General features: G+C 35.4%; 1 protein-coding gene across 1 annotated transcript in view; it reads left to right on the forward strand.

Annotated features, from left to right (window-relative positions):
• Positions 1-15,498, forward strand: part of PAPOLG (poly(A) polymerase gamma) — a 32,031-nt gene extending 16,533 nt beyond the window's left edge. Inside the window, exons 9-23 of the mRNA XM_032352212.1 lie at positions 463-601; positions 1,436-1,508; positions 2,268-2,388; positions 2,686-2,770; positions 3,157-3,210; positions 5,133-5,252; positions 5,685-5,794; positions 7,735-7,856; positions 8,105-8,280; positions 8,651-8,739; positions 8,820-9,034; positions 9,560-9,625; positions 9,804-9,860; positions 11,941-12,035; positions 12,204-15,498. Of these exons, the coding sequence (XP_032208103.1) occupies positions 463-601; positions 1,436-1,508; positions 2,268-2,388; positions 2,686-2,770; positions 3,157-3,210; positions 5,133-5,252; positions 5,685-5,794; positions 7,735-7,856; positions 8,105-8,280; positions 8,651-8,739; positions 8,820-9,034; positions 9,560-9,625; positions 9,804-9,860; positions 11,941-12,035; positions 12,204-12,459 (1,778 nt within the window). The 3' untranslated portion in view covers positions 12,460-15,498. The remainder of the gene's footprint in view (positions 1-462; positions 602-1,435; positions 1,509-2,267; positions 2,389-2,685; positions 2,771-3,156; positions 3,211-5,132; positions 5,253-5,684; positions 5,795-7,734; positions 7,857-8,104; positions 8,281-8,650; positions 8,740-8,819; positions 9,035-9,559; positions 9,626-9,803; positions 9,861-11,940; positions 12,036-12,203) is intronic.
• The last annotated feature ends 413 nt before the right edge of the window (positions 15,499-15,911 follow it).

Consider the following 15,911-nt stretch of genomic DNA (forward strand, 5'->3'; position numbering starts at 1 on the left):
CCAATGGTATATTGTACTTTATGGAGAGAGATTGAAATTCTGCAAAATACTGAAGTTAATCCAGCTTTACGCTTGATTTTAAAATGCCCATGAATATGATTACTAATGAAATGTTTATTCCTTGTACTTGTAAACCCTCTAGATATCTTTCCTCCTTCCTTTCATTTCTTTCTCAACCATAGCTATTGAAAAGAGGGAAATTCCAGTGTTATATCAATAGAGCCTGGTTCGGCAGTCAGAACTGAGGCAGGGAACTGAGGTGTCTGTTTTGGAGAAGTAGGGGGACGAGATGCAGCTTATAGTTTACTAATAAAAGGTCTGCTTATTGATTGTATAATGTTATTTCCAGAGGGGAAAGGATAACAAAGAACAGTTGTAGGAACTAAGTTATCCCATTACTTATGGTTGAATGTCATGGATGGTAGATCCTAACAATAATTAACAAATATATTAATTTTCTAGGACGTGGTATTTATTCCAACATGCTGGGATTCCTTGGCGGTGTCTCCTGGGCAATGCTAGTTGCAAGAACTTGTCAATTATACCCAAATGCAGCAGCTTCTACTTTAGTTCATAAGTTCTTTTTAGTTTTTTCCAAGTGGTAAGTATTCATATGCATACTTTATTTACTAGTTTCTGCCTTTACATAAATTTGTTCAGCAATTTAAGATAGATGCATAGACTTTTTCTCTTGTCTTCCGTTCCTCTTAAATTAAAAGTTTAAAGACATCAAATTTGAGACAATGATGAGACACCACATGGTGCTTTCTCCTGGGTTTGGGAGAGGTCTGTAAATGTAGGCTTTTAGCTTGAGAGTGGTCGCAATTTTTTGCCTCTGATGACTAGCTACATATAGATTAATGTCTTATATGTAAAACGGAAGTGATAATCATAGCTACTATGTGGATTTATTAGTATTTTCAGTAAAGTTAGCCCTGTTGCTATTAAGTTATCAGAGTTAAATCCATGTAAGCAAATAGAAGGAAGGGGAAAATTCAGATTTTTTTTTTTTTAATTTATCTATTTATTTTAGAGTGGGGAGTGGGCAGAGGGAGAGAAGGAATCTTAAGCAGTGTCCATGCCCAGCGCAGAGCCTCATGGGCTCAATTTCATGACCCTGAGATCATGACCTGACCTGAGCCAAAATCAAGAGTCAGACACTTAACTGACTGAGGCACCGAGGTGCCCCTGGAAAATTCAGATTTAAATTAATTACAGCTTAATGAGCTAAACAGTATTTGCCCTTTCAGAAGACACATTTAAAATATAACCACTTTGTATACTTGCTTCCCTTGCCTGTTTGTTTTTTTCAATACCAAATACCCATCCACAATGTTTGCTCTATGAAAGTTAAGAGAGATTCTGATGATTTTTATGTTTCATAGAGTTCCTGAAGTGAGATCCTTTGTGAATTAATTTGCCTTATTTATGTTAGGGAGTGGCCAAATCCTGTGCTGCTGAAGCAACCAGAAGAAAGCAATTTGAATTTGCCTGTTTGGGATCCTCGGGTATGTGACTTATTACTGAAACTGAACCTTCTAGGCAAAGGATGATTCTCTAAATTGCAATCTAAAAATAATTCTTCTTATTCCTGCTCATCTTCCTTCTGTATAGCTATAGTTCTTTCTGTCTGCTGTGTTTTTTGGTGCAAGTGATTGGTATTTCAAATTCTGATCCAAATGTTATGTCATTAAAAATCACCCATATAAAAGTAGATGAGTGGGTGTATCAACCAAAATGTCATAATCCATTGTTAAAAACTCTTAAAAGTAATTAGAACTAATAAAGTGCTGAAGTATATAAAAGATTTACTTTGCCCTGCAATTTAAAGCAGACTCGTGGTTCTAAGCTAGCATAACTCTCACCTTGCATTTTCATTTGCTTTTAGAGTGCTCCTTCCTCTGAGTTACCTATAGGGAGTTGCACATTGATGGGTGCAGAAAGAAGATTAAGAATCATTGGATTAATAATGCTTTTTGCAGCTATGATACTGTATTTTCTTGGTTCTAAGAGACCATTATGTATAAGATAACACCATCAGTTTAACAGCTTTTCAGAGGAAAAATGCACTTTTACAGAGGTGCCTTTGAATATCAGACATACCTGACTTCAGAAATAAATGTAGTTGGGGAGGGAAAATGTACTTCTTAGAATTGGGGAAATGTAGTATTAAATTTATATTTCATATTCTTCAGACTTTTGGGGAAATGAAGTGAGGACAACTGAAATAGGAGAATAGATCAATTATTCTGCTTCTAATTTCACAGGTAAATCCATCAGATAGGTATCATCTCATGCCCATAATCACCCCTGCCTACCCACAGCAGAATTCTACGTATAATGTGTCCACCTCAACTCGAACAGTAATGGTAGAAGAATTTAAACAAGGTAAACCTGTTGGCCCTTTCCCACAAGTTTTTGATTTATAACAGTTTTATTCTAAAGTGCAGTTATGCCTGTTATTTCTAAAAGTTCTTTCAAATATGTATGTATTCTTCCAGTAATGGTTTTCCAAAATGGAGCCAGCCCAATCTGTTTGAAATTGATTTTTGTGTTCTGAGAAATATATATATATTTTTTTCCCTTAAGAGTTTGGTCGAGTTTGATTTTGGGATAGAGTGATACAGAAGCTGGTAATAAAATAGCCCGTTTTCAAAATCAGTCTCTCTCTTGTTTTTAATTTAGGTCTTGCAGTCACAGATGAAATCCTTCAAGGGAAATCAGACTGGTCCAAACTACTTGAGCCACCAAATTTTTTTCAAAAGTATAGGTATTTGAAATTTTGTATTTTTTGTTTGTGTGTTTAAAGAAGAATGTTAAACTTACAAAGTTAATATGTGGTGGGTGACTTGGTCACATATATTTCAAGTGAGGTAGAGAATAGGTTAGCAGAAATCCTAAATGTTGAGTTTGTGTACTCTAGTAGTATCTAACCCAGTATTAGTGGTGTTTGTTTTAGTGAATCGTTTTTAATTGTAGGGTCTAGAATTAATTTTTTGAAAATTGAAGCATGTTCTAATTTTCATAAGCTGTGTGCCTGCATTAGTTCTTTTGTTCAGTGGGAGGAAGAAAGAACAAGTAATGATGGAAGAGCAGACCCTAACTATGTTTCTGGCTTTTTTTCCCCCTCTAATTATGGCTAAAAATTCTTCATAGACATTATATAGTATTGACTGCCAGTGCATCAACAGAAGAAAACCATCTAGAGTGGTAAGACTGATATTCAAGTTGTGTACTTACTTTGTAGTGATAACATTTTTATGATGTTTTACCATTTACAAAGCATTTATCCTTAAAATTATTAAATCATATTGTTTACATGACTGTGTAGCATCAGTGTTTAAGAAATGCTGTCAAATCAATGTTTCAGACTTAGAAGTAACATAAAATAACAGTATGTGTATAGTCTTTGCCTTTTGCCACTTCTCAGTCAGATTTAAGCAAAATTGTGAGGCACTTCGAATGATTCTGATACCTCTTACTGACTTCCATCCTTGCCATCATGTTTCCCCATCGAAACTAGAAGGAAAATACATTTTTTATATTCTTAATTTAGGAGATTAGTGGCATGAAAGCTTCTGTCAGCAGATAAGGGAAGCATTTTTGGTCAAGCAGCAGTGCATTATTTCTAGTGAATCCAAATTCATTCCCTCTGCCTCCAGTGTACTGACATCCCTAACTCTTATCAGGCAGCTTTTAGGCAAGCCACCAGAAATGGTTTTGCTTTCCTCAGGTGTGACCTCTGGGAAGGGAAACATGATACTGTTTTATTTTTGATTCCAAAGTTTAGTGCTTATTTTATTGGTAATTAAAGAGACACTGAAAAGAATCCGATCACCAAAATGGAATATTTCATTTGTAGGGGTGCCTGGGTGGCTTAGTTCGTTAAGCTTCTGATTCTTGGTTTTGGCTCTGGTCATGATCTCAGAGTCATGGGATCAAGCCCCTGGTTGGGCTGCATGCTCAGTGTGGAGTCTGCTTATCCCTCTCCCTCTGCTTCTCCCCCACTTGAATACAGCACTCTCACTCTCTCACTCTCAATAAATAAATAAAATCTTAAAAAAAAAATTTCATTTGTCTATATTGGAAATTGGGAAACTATGGTCTGGGCCAAATCTAGTTTGCCACGTGTTTTTAAAATAAAGTTTTATTGAGGGGGTGCCTGAGGGGGCTCAGTCGAATGAGCATGTGACTCTTGATTTTGGGATTGTGAGTTTGAGCCCCATGTTAGGTATAGAGATCCCTAAATAAAAAATAAATTAACTTAGAAAATTTTAAATAAAGTTTTCTTGAAATAGAGCCATGCTTACTCATTTATATATTGTCTGGCCCCTTTCCTGCTATATGGCAGAGTTGAATAGTTGCAACAGAAACTGGCCCACAAAGCCTAAAATATTTACTATCTGCCCCTTGTTAGAAAGTTTGCCAACCTCTCATTTAGATAACACTGAACAGTAACCCAACATCCCATATATGTGCTGTTGAAGCACACACAGTTAAAATGTATAGGCTTTTTCAAGCGTTTGAATAATGTAAAAATGTCCTTGTAGTTATTCTTTCTAATTAATGAAATTATTGTAAGTTAATAGAACCGACACTAGTCCACTTAGAAAACAAAGTTGCAGAAACCTGATGAAACTTTCCATGTTTTAGTAGTATCTGATCTGATTTTACTGAAACTTTTATAAGTGTAATATCTAGTACCAATTTTATGAAAATATGAGCACATTTATCATGAATTAGGTGCTAGTTATTAGAGCTTTTTCCCCCCATATTATTTAAACATATCTTAGTTTTAGCATATAGACATAATATTTGAAAGTGAAAAAGTATTTAGAACCAGATTAACCAACAGTTTTTGTTCATGCTCCAATCATGACTATTTTATGGTCTTAACAGTTTAGATCGGGAGTTCACTGAATAGAGCAGTTCTTTTAAAAGGGAAGGGGGAAACACAGAAATTGACTATGTAACTTGTAATTTACTTAAATGGTATTTTAAACAGTCCGTAATATATTGGAATAAATTTTTTTAATGAACATGTAAAGCATCATAGCTAATATGCTTTTTGGGTTACTTAGATGTAGTTTCCAAATTTAAAAAGAAAAATTTTGTTCACTGTTCTATTTCAGGGTTGGATTAGTGGAATCTAAAATTCGTGTGCTTGTTGGAAACTTGGAACGAAATGAATTTATTACTCTTGCCCATGTAAATCCCCAGTCATTCCCAGGAAATAAGGAACATCATAAAGAGTAAGTTAATTATTAATTATTGTTTAGTACTGTATTTCTTAGATAATGTTATTTAACAAAATATGCACGGTTTCAGATCAGTTGTAAGATTGACATTTAACTAGCACTGATGGGGGAGGATGATACATTATTTGAGCATGAGTGGTGATGCATTAAAACTAGTAGATGCTGTGTTGGTAGCCCACAGACCCCAGCAGAAAATCCATCGTAAAATTTGGAGCATCTTTAAGTAGAATTTTAGTATGTAGTTTACAAAGCCATTTAATCCTCTTTATAACAAAACAGGATAACTGATCGGTACTGCTGTGGTCAGTTTTAAGAATTTAGCCAAACCATTACAATTTGTATTTATGGTGCCAAGTTTGAATTACCAAATAACATCTGTAAAACTGTGAAAAAAATTAATACAAATTTAAAATTTTTATTTTATAGCAACAATTACGTATCAATGTGGTTCCTTGGAATAATTTTTCGGAGAGTAGAAAATGCAGAAAGTGTTAACATAGACTTGACCTATGATATACAGTCATTTACTGATACAGGTAAGACTTTGTCATCATGGAGCTGTGGTTCTCAACATTGGCTGTATCTGCCATGTATCTGCCAACCTCTAGGTATCTGCTGTGGACCTGGCTAGCTCTGTTTTTCATTGGTTAAATGAATATGGTATATCCCTATTATGAAAACCTGTGCTGCTATTTAAAAAAGTAAAGGCATGGTGAAACTATCTCTAAGATATTAAGTGGGGGGAATGTTGCCAAACAGTCTGTATGGTGCACTACCATTTCTATAAATAAGTAAAAAAAAAAAAAAAAAATATTTGTGAGCATGTTTGCTTATAAATACATAGAATACCTCTGGAAGGATATATAGTTTTTAAAAGAGAAGCTGACAGAACTGGTTGCTTTAGGTCAAGGGGTCAGGTATGTCTAGGGGATAGGGCGAGGAGACTTCACTCAGTGTCCTGAACTGTTTGAGTTTTGTACCAAATGATGGTATTATCTATTTAGAAACAAACAACAAAAAAAAACCCATACAGGTGATTTTTATTCTCATTCTGCACAGATAGAAGCACAATCATAAAGATGATTTTTGTATTTATTACATGTACTAACAGTTGTACAGCTTGCTGATTATGTTTCAGAATCAGTGAAAGAGTGTCTTTCACGTGTAGCTCCCTAATGACACCTTTCTGGAATATCTTAATGTATCTTATAAATTTGGAGTTGTCTTAATCTGGAATAGTGTACATTCATACTATTAATATTTTTGGCTTGGCTCATCTGAGTTTTCTAAATTCTTCTAAACTAGCTTTCACATTTATCATGAAAATGCAGATTCCTGTACATCACATCAGCTCTACTGTGTCCCCCACTCTGGGAGTGGAGCCAGAGAATCTTCAAGTTGAACAAGCACTCCTGGTGATGCTTTTATACGCAATCTGGAATGCAAACATAAATTTTTCCATTCTAATTTGGGCTCACTTTTCCAAAAGCAGGAGGTTGGGAAGCTCTGTTTATTATAGATTTATAGAATGTTCTTCTTTAGAAAGCTAAAGATAACTGAGACCCCCAAGAGATTAGATAATTTACCACATGTCACAGTAGTTACTGTGCAAAAGAAGCCTCTTATATATGTCTTCAGTAAGCTTATAATCTAATTTGGTATTCATGGTTGAACATACATTATATATTATGCATACATACATAATTTGTGTGTTAGTAAACTGACATTCTTACAAGATCTGAAAAGCACTAGAAATGGCACTCTAGGTCAGTGTGTGTTTCAGTCTCAGTAAGTTGTTCAGGGCTGTTGAGCCTCATTTCCCTGCTTGTATAATAAGGATGTATTTCTAGGTAGTTCCTGACAGTCTGACATCCTGATTAGTGTAGTAAAAGAAGCTTCATGGAGGAGAAGAGCTCAAATTGCATCTAGGATATTTAGTGTAAGGATTAGCTTAGACTTGGGCAAGTAATTATGAGAAAGAGATTGTCTTTTGGGAAAAAAACAGAAAACAGGATTTGGAAGAAATTCATGGGTTTATTTTGTTAATGAGATTGAATTATTGGAAAATTTTAGAAGTTGGACATGAGAAAACTAGTTGGTACTTATATTTTTCTAAGACTTTATTTCTTTAGAGAGAGAGAGCGCTTAGATGCACATGTGCACTAGCAGGGAGCAGGGAGGGAGAGAGAATCTTAAGCAGGCTCCACACCTGACACAAGCTCAATCTTAGGACCCTCAGATCATGACCCAAGCTGAAAGAGTTGGATGCTTAACCAACTGAGCCACCCAGGCGCCCCTAATTGGTACTTAAATAGGATTGGGATATGGTAAAAATGTTTGAGAAATAGTTGTTTGAGCAGGGTGGGTATGTGTGTTTGTGAGATAATGGGGAGATACCAAATGCATTTTAGAGAAAGAAAACAAACCTTTCCGTTCAGGAAGAACTTGCCCATTTAACATATTAACATTGTTACAGTGTACAGACAGGCAAATAATATAAACATGCTAAAGGAAGGAATGAAAATTGAAGCAACTCATGTTAAAAAAAAGCAGCTTCATCACTACCTTCCAGCAGAGATTCTTCAAAAGAAGAAAAAGGTGAGTTTGTAATCTTAACTTTCCAGTGTATGGTTCCACTCAGACGCATGATCCTAGGACTAGATTTGCATTTATAATAGCCTCCCAAACCTGTTGAGAAAAAAGGAAAGAAAGGTACTATTCAATCAAGAACTAAAATCCCTCCTTTATTAGTCACAAAAGCTAATTCATTTTATGTACTTCTGAATTGAAACCACTAATTATTTTCATTTGCTTTTTGAAATCCTAACTGCTTTCCCCTCTTCCAGCAAAGTCTTTCTGATGTTAGTCGAAGTTCAAGTGGACCACAATCCAAAAGATCATCTCTAGATAGCAATTGTTTGGATAGCTCCAGGGACACTGATAATGGAACACCTTTTAATTCCCCAGTGTCTACAAACAAACCTTCCAAGCCTGACGTTCCTCCTTCAGGAGAAACAGAAAGGTCTGTCTTTCAGAATTTTCAGTCTTCAGTTTGGGGATGATGTAAACTTTTCTGTACCTTTAGCTAAATATCTTGTTAATATATTTTATTTTACCAAATGCTAGTCACTTTCTGGCTAGAAATACTTGGCAATTTGTTGTAATCCTTGGGACATGGGGTAGGCTTATGAAGATACAGGATTAGATCAGTACACAGAAATGCACAGGTTTTTCTCTTTTCTCACTTTTTACTTGGTCCTCTGCCTTTCTTCCCCTTTTCTCATCCTCCAATGAAATGTTAAAGTGGAAGTACTTGAAGAAATAATCCTGAATGTTAAGTGTTTTCAATAAGTAACACAGATTATTCAATGGTAATTCAAAACTTTTAATAGGAGTAATGCTGAGCCTGCTGCTGTCATTGTGGAAAAGCCACTGAGTGTCCCCCCAGCACAAGGACTATCTATCCCAGTCATTGGTGCAAGTAGGTATCTGTACTTGTGTTAGTAATTATTTTACTACTACATATACATTTAAGGACTAGAATTTTTCTTTCCTTTTCAGAAGTTGATTCTGCAGTAAAAGCTGTATCACCCCCAGCTGTGTGCACCATTCCTACTGTAGTGGGACGAAATGTCATTCCTAGAATCCCGACACCCCACAACCCTGCCCAGGGACAGCCACATCTTAATGGAATGTCAGCTAAGAATGTTACACACAAGAGATCCCATTCCCCATCTATAGATGGGCCTTCTAAGAGGTTGAAAGACATAGAAAAGGTAAAGCTACAACCTTACTGGTAATTCTGTAGTTCTTTTATTGTTTGTTTGTTTCAAGTTACACTAGCACTAGAGAAATTAACAATTCTCCATAGCTTAGTGCTCCTTAGGACTGTCTAAAAAGAATATTTGCCCAAACCTTAAAGGAATAATACTGATTGTTCGTCCTAAATTGAAATTAGTAATAGATCTAATAGATCTTGACTGATTGGTCTGAGTTTCTCCTTGACTTACCCAGAGGTCACTGTTGGTAACTAATGATATTTATTAGGTTAAAATGTTGAGGTCTTCTGCCTCCAGTAGGTGGTGGTAAGACTACTTTACCATCTGCTTTGAGTTAACCAAAAAGATCACTCCAGAAGTTAATGGCAGTAGCTGAATTTAGTCTAATTTAAATTCTTTTCCCTCACCAGCCCTTGTTTGCAATATTTTTGATGAAAGCCTTGTCACTAGTTTCTCAGTTTATATAGATTATATGGTTTTTGTAGGTAATAGTCGCAATTCATCTTAACGTTTATATTTTAGTTTATTCGGCTTGAATCAACGTTTAAGGAATCACGTGCTCCTCAAGATCGAAAAAGAAAAGCAGTGGTAAGTGTATTAATAATGTGCCTCAAAATATTATTTTCAGAGAGCTATGTATCAGGAAAAGTACTGCATTTGAAAGTGGATCAGACAGGTCTGTGAAGTTTGGGTTGTGTTTTTTTGTGGGTAGAAATAAGCGTACAAAAGAAAGAAAGTTTTCATTTGAATATAATTTTGTTTTTAGGATGCCATTGGAGGAGAATGCATGCCTATTCCAACAATTGATACATCACGCAAAAAGGTAACAAAGTCTTATTCATAGGTAATCTTTCTACAGTTACAAAAAGCTTATGATCCTTGTACTGAGTGAAACAACAGGATAAGATTTTGTCCCTGTCCTCAAAGATCAGCAGTATAGTTGGGAGTTGGGGTGGAATTGCAAACAGTGTCTGGTCATTAAATATATGTATCTCAGAAGGGAGGAAAAGAGGAGGTAGTTTAAGACTTCATTACTTATTTGGATTATGTTTAGCCTTTATTTTTAAAGAAGTTTAGTGCTCAGCATAGTAATTGCTTACCAACACTTGATGTTATATTTTTGTTGTACATCACTGCTTACTATTAAAACTTAAGCTTGGTACTTATTAATATTTTAGAAGAGCCAAATGTATCAGTATTCATAGTAAGTATCTTTAAAACATGAGCTAAAGAGTCCCTAAATCTCAATTTAAAAATTTATTTTTCAAAGAATTACCACTGAAACTAATAACATGCTGTTATTAAGCATGGTAAGTTAATAAGCAGGTGCTCAAAAATCAGCTGTTTGTGTGTGTTCATGTGTTCAGAGACAGCCCTTCTCTGAGAGTTCACAGTGAAAAAAAATGGCTTGTTTTCACCCCGTTAAAGAGTAATGTACTTGTCAACAGTCAACTTTCACCCTGCCAGGTACCTCATGATGTATTGGCCATTTTATTTATTTTATTCATTTTTTTTTTTTTTTAAGATTTTATCCATTTATCTGACAGAGAGAAATCACAAGTAGATGGAGAGGCAGGCAGAGAGAGAGAGAGAGAGAGGGAAGCAGGCTCCCTACCGAGCAGAGAGTCCGATGCGGGACTCGATCCCAGGACCCTGAGATCATGACCTGAGCCAAAGGCAGCGGCTTAACCCACTGAGCCACCCAGGCGCCCTTATTCATTTTTTTTTTAAGATTTTATTTATTTGACAGAGATTACAAGTAGAGAGGCAGGCAGAGAGAGGAAGGGAAGCAGGCTCCCTGCTGAGCAGAGAGCCCGACCCGGGGTTCGAACCCAGAACCCTGGGATCATGACCTGAGCGGAAGGCAGAGGCTGTAACCCACTGAGCCACCCAGGCACCCCATGTATTGGGCATTTTAAAACAAACAAAGTATCATACTTCCTAATAGTTGTAGAAGTCATAAAATTTCTTTTAACATAAAGATTACCAAAAAAATGGATGTATAATTATATATAATGGAAGAAAAAAGTTTGATGTGGGTATTAAGTATAAAAGCATGAAATAACATGCCTGGGTCTGGATTTAAAATATTTCCAGTATAAAGGGCAAGGGTATAGACCTAACAAATGTAGCAAAATTTTAATGTCTGAGTCTTGGTTGTGGTATTGAAGTCTTCATTGTCCTCTTTTATGTATGTCAGACATTTTTCATGTTTTTTGAATGGAAGTGGGTAGGATGTAGGTTTAGCTAATGTAACATAGGAGGGGAATTAACTCACATACTGCTGCCATCACACAGCTCTCTCTATTTAGAGGTCTCTGTCTCAGTTGCTCAGCATTGGCCTTCATTGTGTAATCATTTTAGTATCCTCGACCCCCTCATCTAGACACCTCTGAATCTCACCATCCCAGAAAAAACCTGGTCTGGCTACAAAGTCCTGAAAACTTAAGTATCTCACAAGTAGGGTTTACAGTGTTTTTCTCCATGAATGTATTACAGAAATTAACTGGATATCCAGTTTTCCTCTGTAATACCCATTTTTCACTTAGCACCCCAAGAGTTTCCTGCTTAGTGACCCTGCTCTTTGAGGAGGATCATGTTCTTTTGCATTTCTCAATCCAGAAGGGGCAAGTAATTTAACAAAGTCCTTTTTCCTATACATACACTCCTCCCACTTGCACCTTTTCTCTGTACCTCTGCTCTTCACCTCCAACTCTATTTAAAAAAAAGTCCCCCAAACAAGGAAGTGTCTGTGAATGTTAGAAGAAAATATCCAACACATAAGTGAGTGTTTAAGAGCCTAAGGGATATGGAGGAAAACTCAGTTTTGTGACTGATTTACTAGTTGGGACTTGATAATATATATTTGCTTTTTCTTCTTTGTTTCTATCCTTTTCTAATAGAGACTACCCAGTAAAGAACTACCAGATTCATCATCTCCGGTTCCAGCAAATAACATCCGAGTCATCAAAAATTCCATTCGACTGACCCTTAATCGGTAAAAGCAGTGCCTCCTTACTTAAGTGAATATGCAATCATTTAGTGGCATAGATGCAGCCACTCTTTAAAATAGATGTGGCTGTCATACATAAAATAAGGTGAAAGTTTCAGTCATCGGACTAACGACCTTGAAGTGGTTTTTGAACTCTCACACTTTGACCTGCAGATGCCGTAGCATTCTCTCATTGATTGCTACATGCACTTCTGTGAGGATCACCTGCTATCAAATTGTCATCTACAATATTACGGCTTTGCGTTGGAGGTTTTACTGCCTTAACTTTCGATGCTTGTTTCTCTGTTGTGGGAACCAGTTCTTGGCTCTTTGGACACGGATAAAACAAGTCCTGAACTTTTTCTTTCTTTCTTTCCTTCTTTCTTTCTTTTTTTTTTTTTTTAAGTCTTATGTTATAATCATTGTATAGTACTGAAAAAGTTGAAAACGAAACAAAAAAAATTGTCTTGTAATTTTCCAAATGTTAACACATTTACTTTAGCATTGAAGCCACTTTGTGAAACCTGAGATAAATGAATGTGAGGTATCTTTTCTGCTTTTTTCATTTGTGTAGATGTACTTATTGTCTATTCTGTTGATTTAAATTATTTTTTTTCCAGAATGGCACATGGAATATTTAAATTTCTATTTTTTTTTTTGTGCCTTTCTGTCCAAGTGTTGCATAGTTACCAGGGAGGATTAGTCCAGTGATTACATAAGAGTTGGGCACCATAAATTCTCTGTATTTGCCTCCCATGGAGGCCTTTGAAATGCATCTTTATAAAGAATCAGAATATAACCAAGATACTGAAAGTCAGTATATGAATGGTAAAATTGTTACATATCCTAGCTCATGCCATTCTTGTTAGTTGACTGGTATTTTTTACTGAGGAGCAACTCATTCCAGCACCAACAATAAGATACCTTGAAGTATGGCAAAATTGTATTTTTAAGGTGTAAAAATAACTTGGCATGGTAATTCTTGACCATTACTTACCCCACAACTTCAAACAGTTTCTTCATGGACTAGGCATGCAGAAATAAGCAGTGGATTTTACTGAAACCTAAAGGCATTTTTGAATGACATTGTTACCAACCATTAATTGGCTCAGGACCTTTGTAATTTTTATTTAACTGTATGAGTTGTCTTTTTTTACACTGCTTTTTTCAATGCATTTCTTAATATTTTTTAAGTTTCATGAACGCATGCTCAGTTTATTAAAATCCATAACCATGTAATTCTTGTAATATGTTGATTCAGTGTTTTGTAAATGAAGTCGTATGTATTTTCAGAGTATTTTTGTATGTACTGTAAGATACCATCTTTTCAAAGAGAAAACTTTAAAACCTTTACTGTCTCTCTTTAGTCTAATTTTTTAAATATGGATTATGCTTGAATTATTCTTAAATGTATAGATTGCACAGCCAGGAATGCTAGTATTTATTACCTTCTTCAACTGTCACTCGGCAATTTAGTAGGTTCTGGTAGGAAAGACACAAAATGGTACATTTGAATAGTGCAGGGAAAATACTCAGTTATATATTTTATAGGACTTGTGGGACTCACTTAGCCCAAGGAGTAATAATCTGTAATCTCTTGCAGGCCCCTTACCACTGAGTTGAAATGCTTGGAATTCTGATAGATCAGTATCCTTCACCCTTACCTGTTCCCTGATCCCTAGGTTGCTGAAATGGAAATTCTAGCTTTTAACTCTTAAAAGGAAAACTTAGAAGAGCAAGGAAGAAGTAATGATTGTTCCATTATTCACTTTTTACATAGCAAAAGACAAGAATGAAATCCTGTAAGTCAAGGTGTAGCTCACTAGGAAAGCTCTTTTAGCTGACTCTTTTCCTCTATTCAGATATTCTAATATTTATTCCATAAATACTCCTTAAGCAAAATTAAATGGTTATGAAAGGACTAATAACTGTCACCTGACTTCAGACTTTGAAAAATTCTTAAGATTGGAGTAAATTTTATATATGTGATATGTTTGCATTTCTCTGTTTAATATCTACATATTTTCCTCTTTGGTTATCAGTCTTCAGGGTCTCTAAGAAATTCTCATGTTTACCCTCCTTTTTTTTTTTTTTTTTTTTTAACAAATTCTTTAGAATGTTTAATAAGAAAGCTACAAGCCTAACCGAGAACCCCAGTATCACCTTTTCTCTTGTTTTAAAGGTCCATTCAGCATGGGGTTGAAACCTAGCCAAATGGTTCTATGTTAAACACCTCAAAGATCTCATTCTTCAACTGTTTGGTAACTGGGGAGTTGATGAGATGCTTTTGAGATGGTGGGTTTGGTCAGAAATGAAGTGTTTCCTATCCTAAACAGGAGGTAGGACTTTCAGTACATTTTGTGACCGTAGTAGGAGAGCTCCGCTGTATTGGTTCCAAGTAAATAAAGGGGCTCTGGGATTGTATATTATGTTCAGAGGCACTAAGTAAATGTGACTACGAGTTTGAAACTATACCTAGAGATATATTTTATAAAGTCAAAATAATTTCCAATATGTAGACATGTTCATTTTCATGAGGGTATTAAATTTTAATCTTAGAGTTCAGGACTGGCTCTGAAGAATAGTATTTATCAGAGGAAAATAACTGTCTGCTAGCTTAAATCTGAGGGACTTAACTCATTTGAGGGGGTACCTGGCTTAAAACCTTGTAAAACTGGGACAGCAGAATGAATTTTAAGACTATTGGTGCTTACAATGAGTGTCTTAAGGCAACAACCTAGTAACATTATTAAAAATGCTTACTTGACTACAGTAGCAATAAAGTGAAGATGGACAGTGGCCACTTGGGCTAACCTTATTCTGTGTTCCTCAGCTTTGAAGTAGGAATTCCTAACTTGGGGATCATGGGCCTTTGGGAGGAATCCTTTTTAAATGTATATAAGAAATTTTAGTTTTTATGCATTTTTGTGGGGAGGGAGATTCATAAATTTTATCAGCTTTTCAAAGTGGTTCATGACCCCTTAAAAAAAGGGGCAGGGATGATGGGGCATTGTTAGATTCCATAGCTTTGCAAGATTGAATAATCCCAGACTCTGAGGTTTTTTTCCATAAGATTTTTCTGTGGTACATTTCTAAAAATATACTATGGCTCTAACTAGTAAAGTGGGCTGTTGGAGGATTCTGGAACACCAAATTTCTCTCTTGAGTTTCTTTATATATTACAGATGAACCTTAATCAGTATTTTACAAAATACTATTGAATTTATAAATGTCCTCATGTTTACTTAGATTAACAGGGTCAAACTTCAACAAATTTCAGCCTAAGATTGATCAGACTAGAATAGTTTAGAATGATAATTAGAATCATTAAGGATCTTAATCCTTTTATTTCAGTAGCATTAAAGTTCTCTCTTGTTCCTTCATGTTTATGGTTAGTGCAGAACAGATTGAACAGACCAATAAATAGAACTTTAGTTTTAAAAAATGGTGTGTGTGTGTGTGTGTGTGTGTGTGTGTAAATAACTACCTATTAAATCTCCCAGAACTTAGAATTTAGGTCATGATGATAGTGGTAAGTAGTGCAAATGATGAAAGAAAACAGGTCTTAATAAATTCCTTTGAATTTTTTAAAAAGAATTGTACAAGATCAGATCCTTCCCAAATTCCCAGGTTTTTCTGGATTTTTCTGATAAGATTTTATATTTGAGGTTAGTTGAACAGAATATTATCATCAGACTTACTACAGTTTTTAAGCTACTGCTGCATTTTCGCAAAGACTTATGAAATTACCTTATAAAGTACTTAGGAGATCTTTGAGGTACATGGTGCTACATCATTCCACAGTATTATGTAAAATGAATGCTGCAGCCGCTGTTCCTTTCTAGATAGTTCTTTGTGTAGTTCATATTAATATTTCCTGCC

This window comes from Mustela erminea, chromosome 7 (genome assembly GCF_009829155.1).
Source record: "Mustela erminea isolate mMusErm1 chromosome 7, mMusErm1.Pri, whole genome shotgun sequence".
In the NCBI taxonomy this organism is placed as follows: domain Eukaryota; kingdom Metazoa; phylum Chordata; class Mammalia; order Carnivora; family Mustelidae; genus Mustela; species Mustela erminea.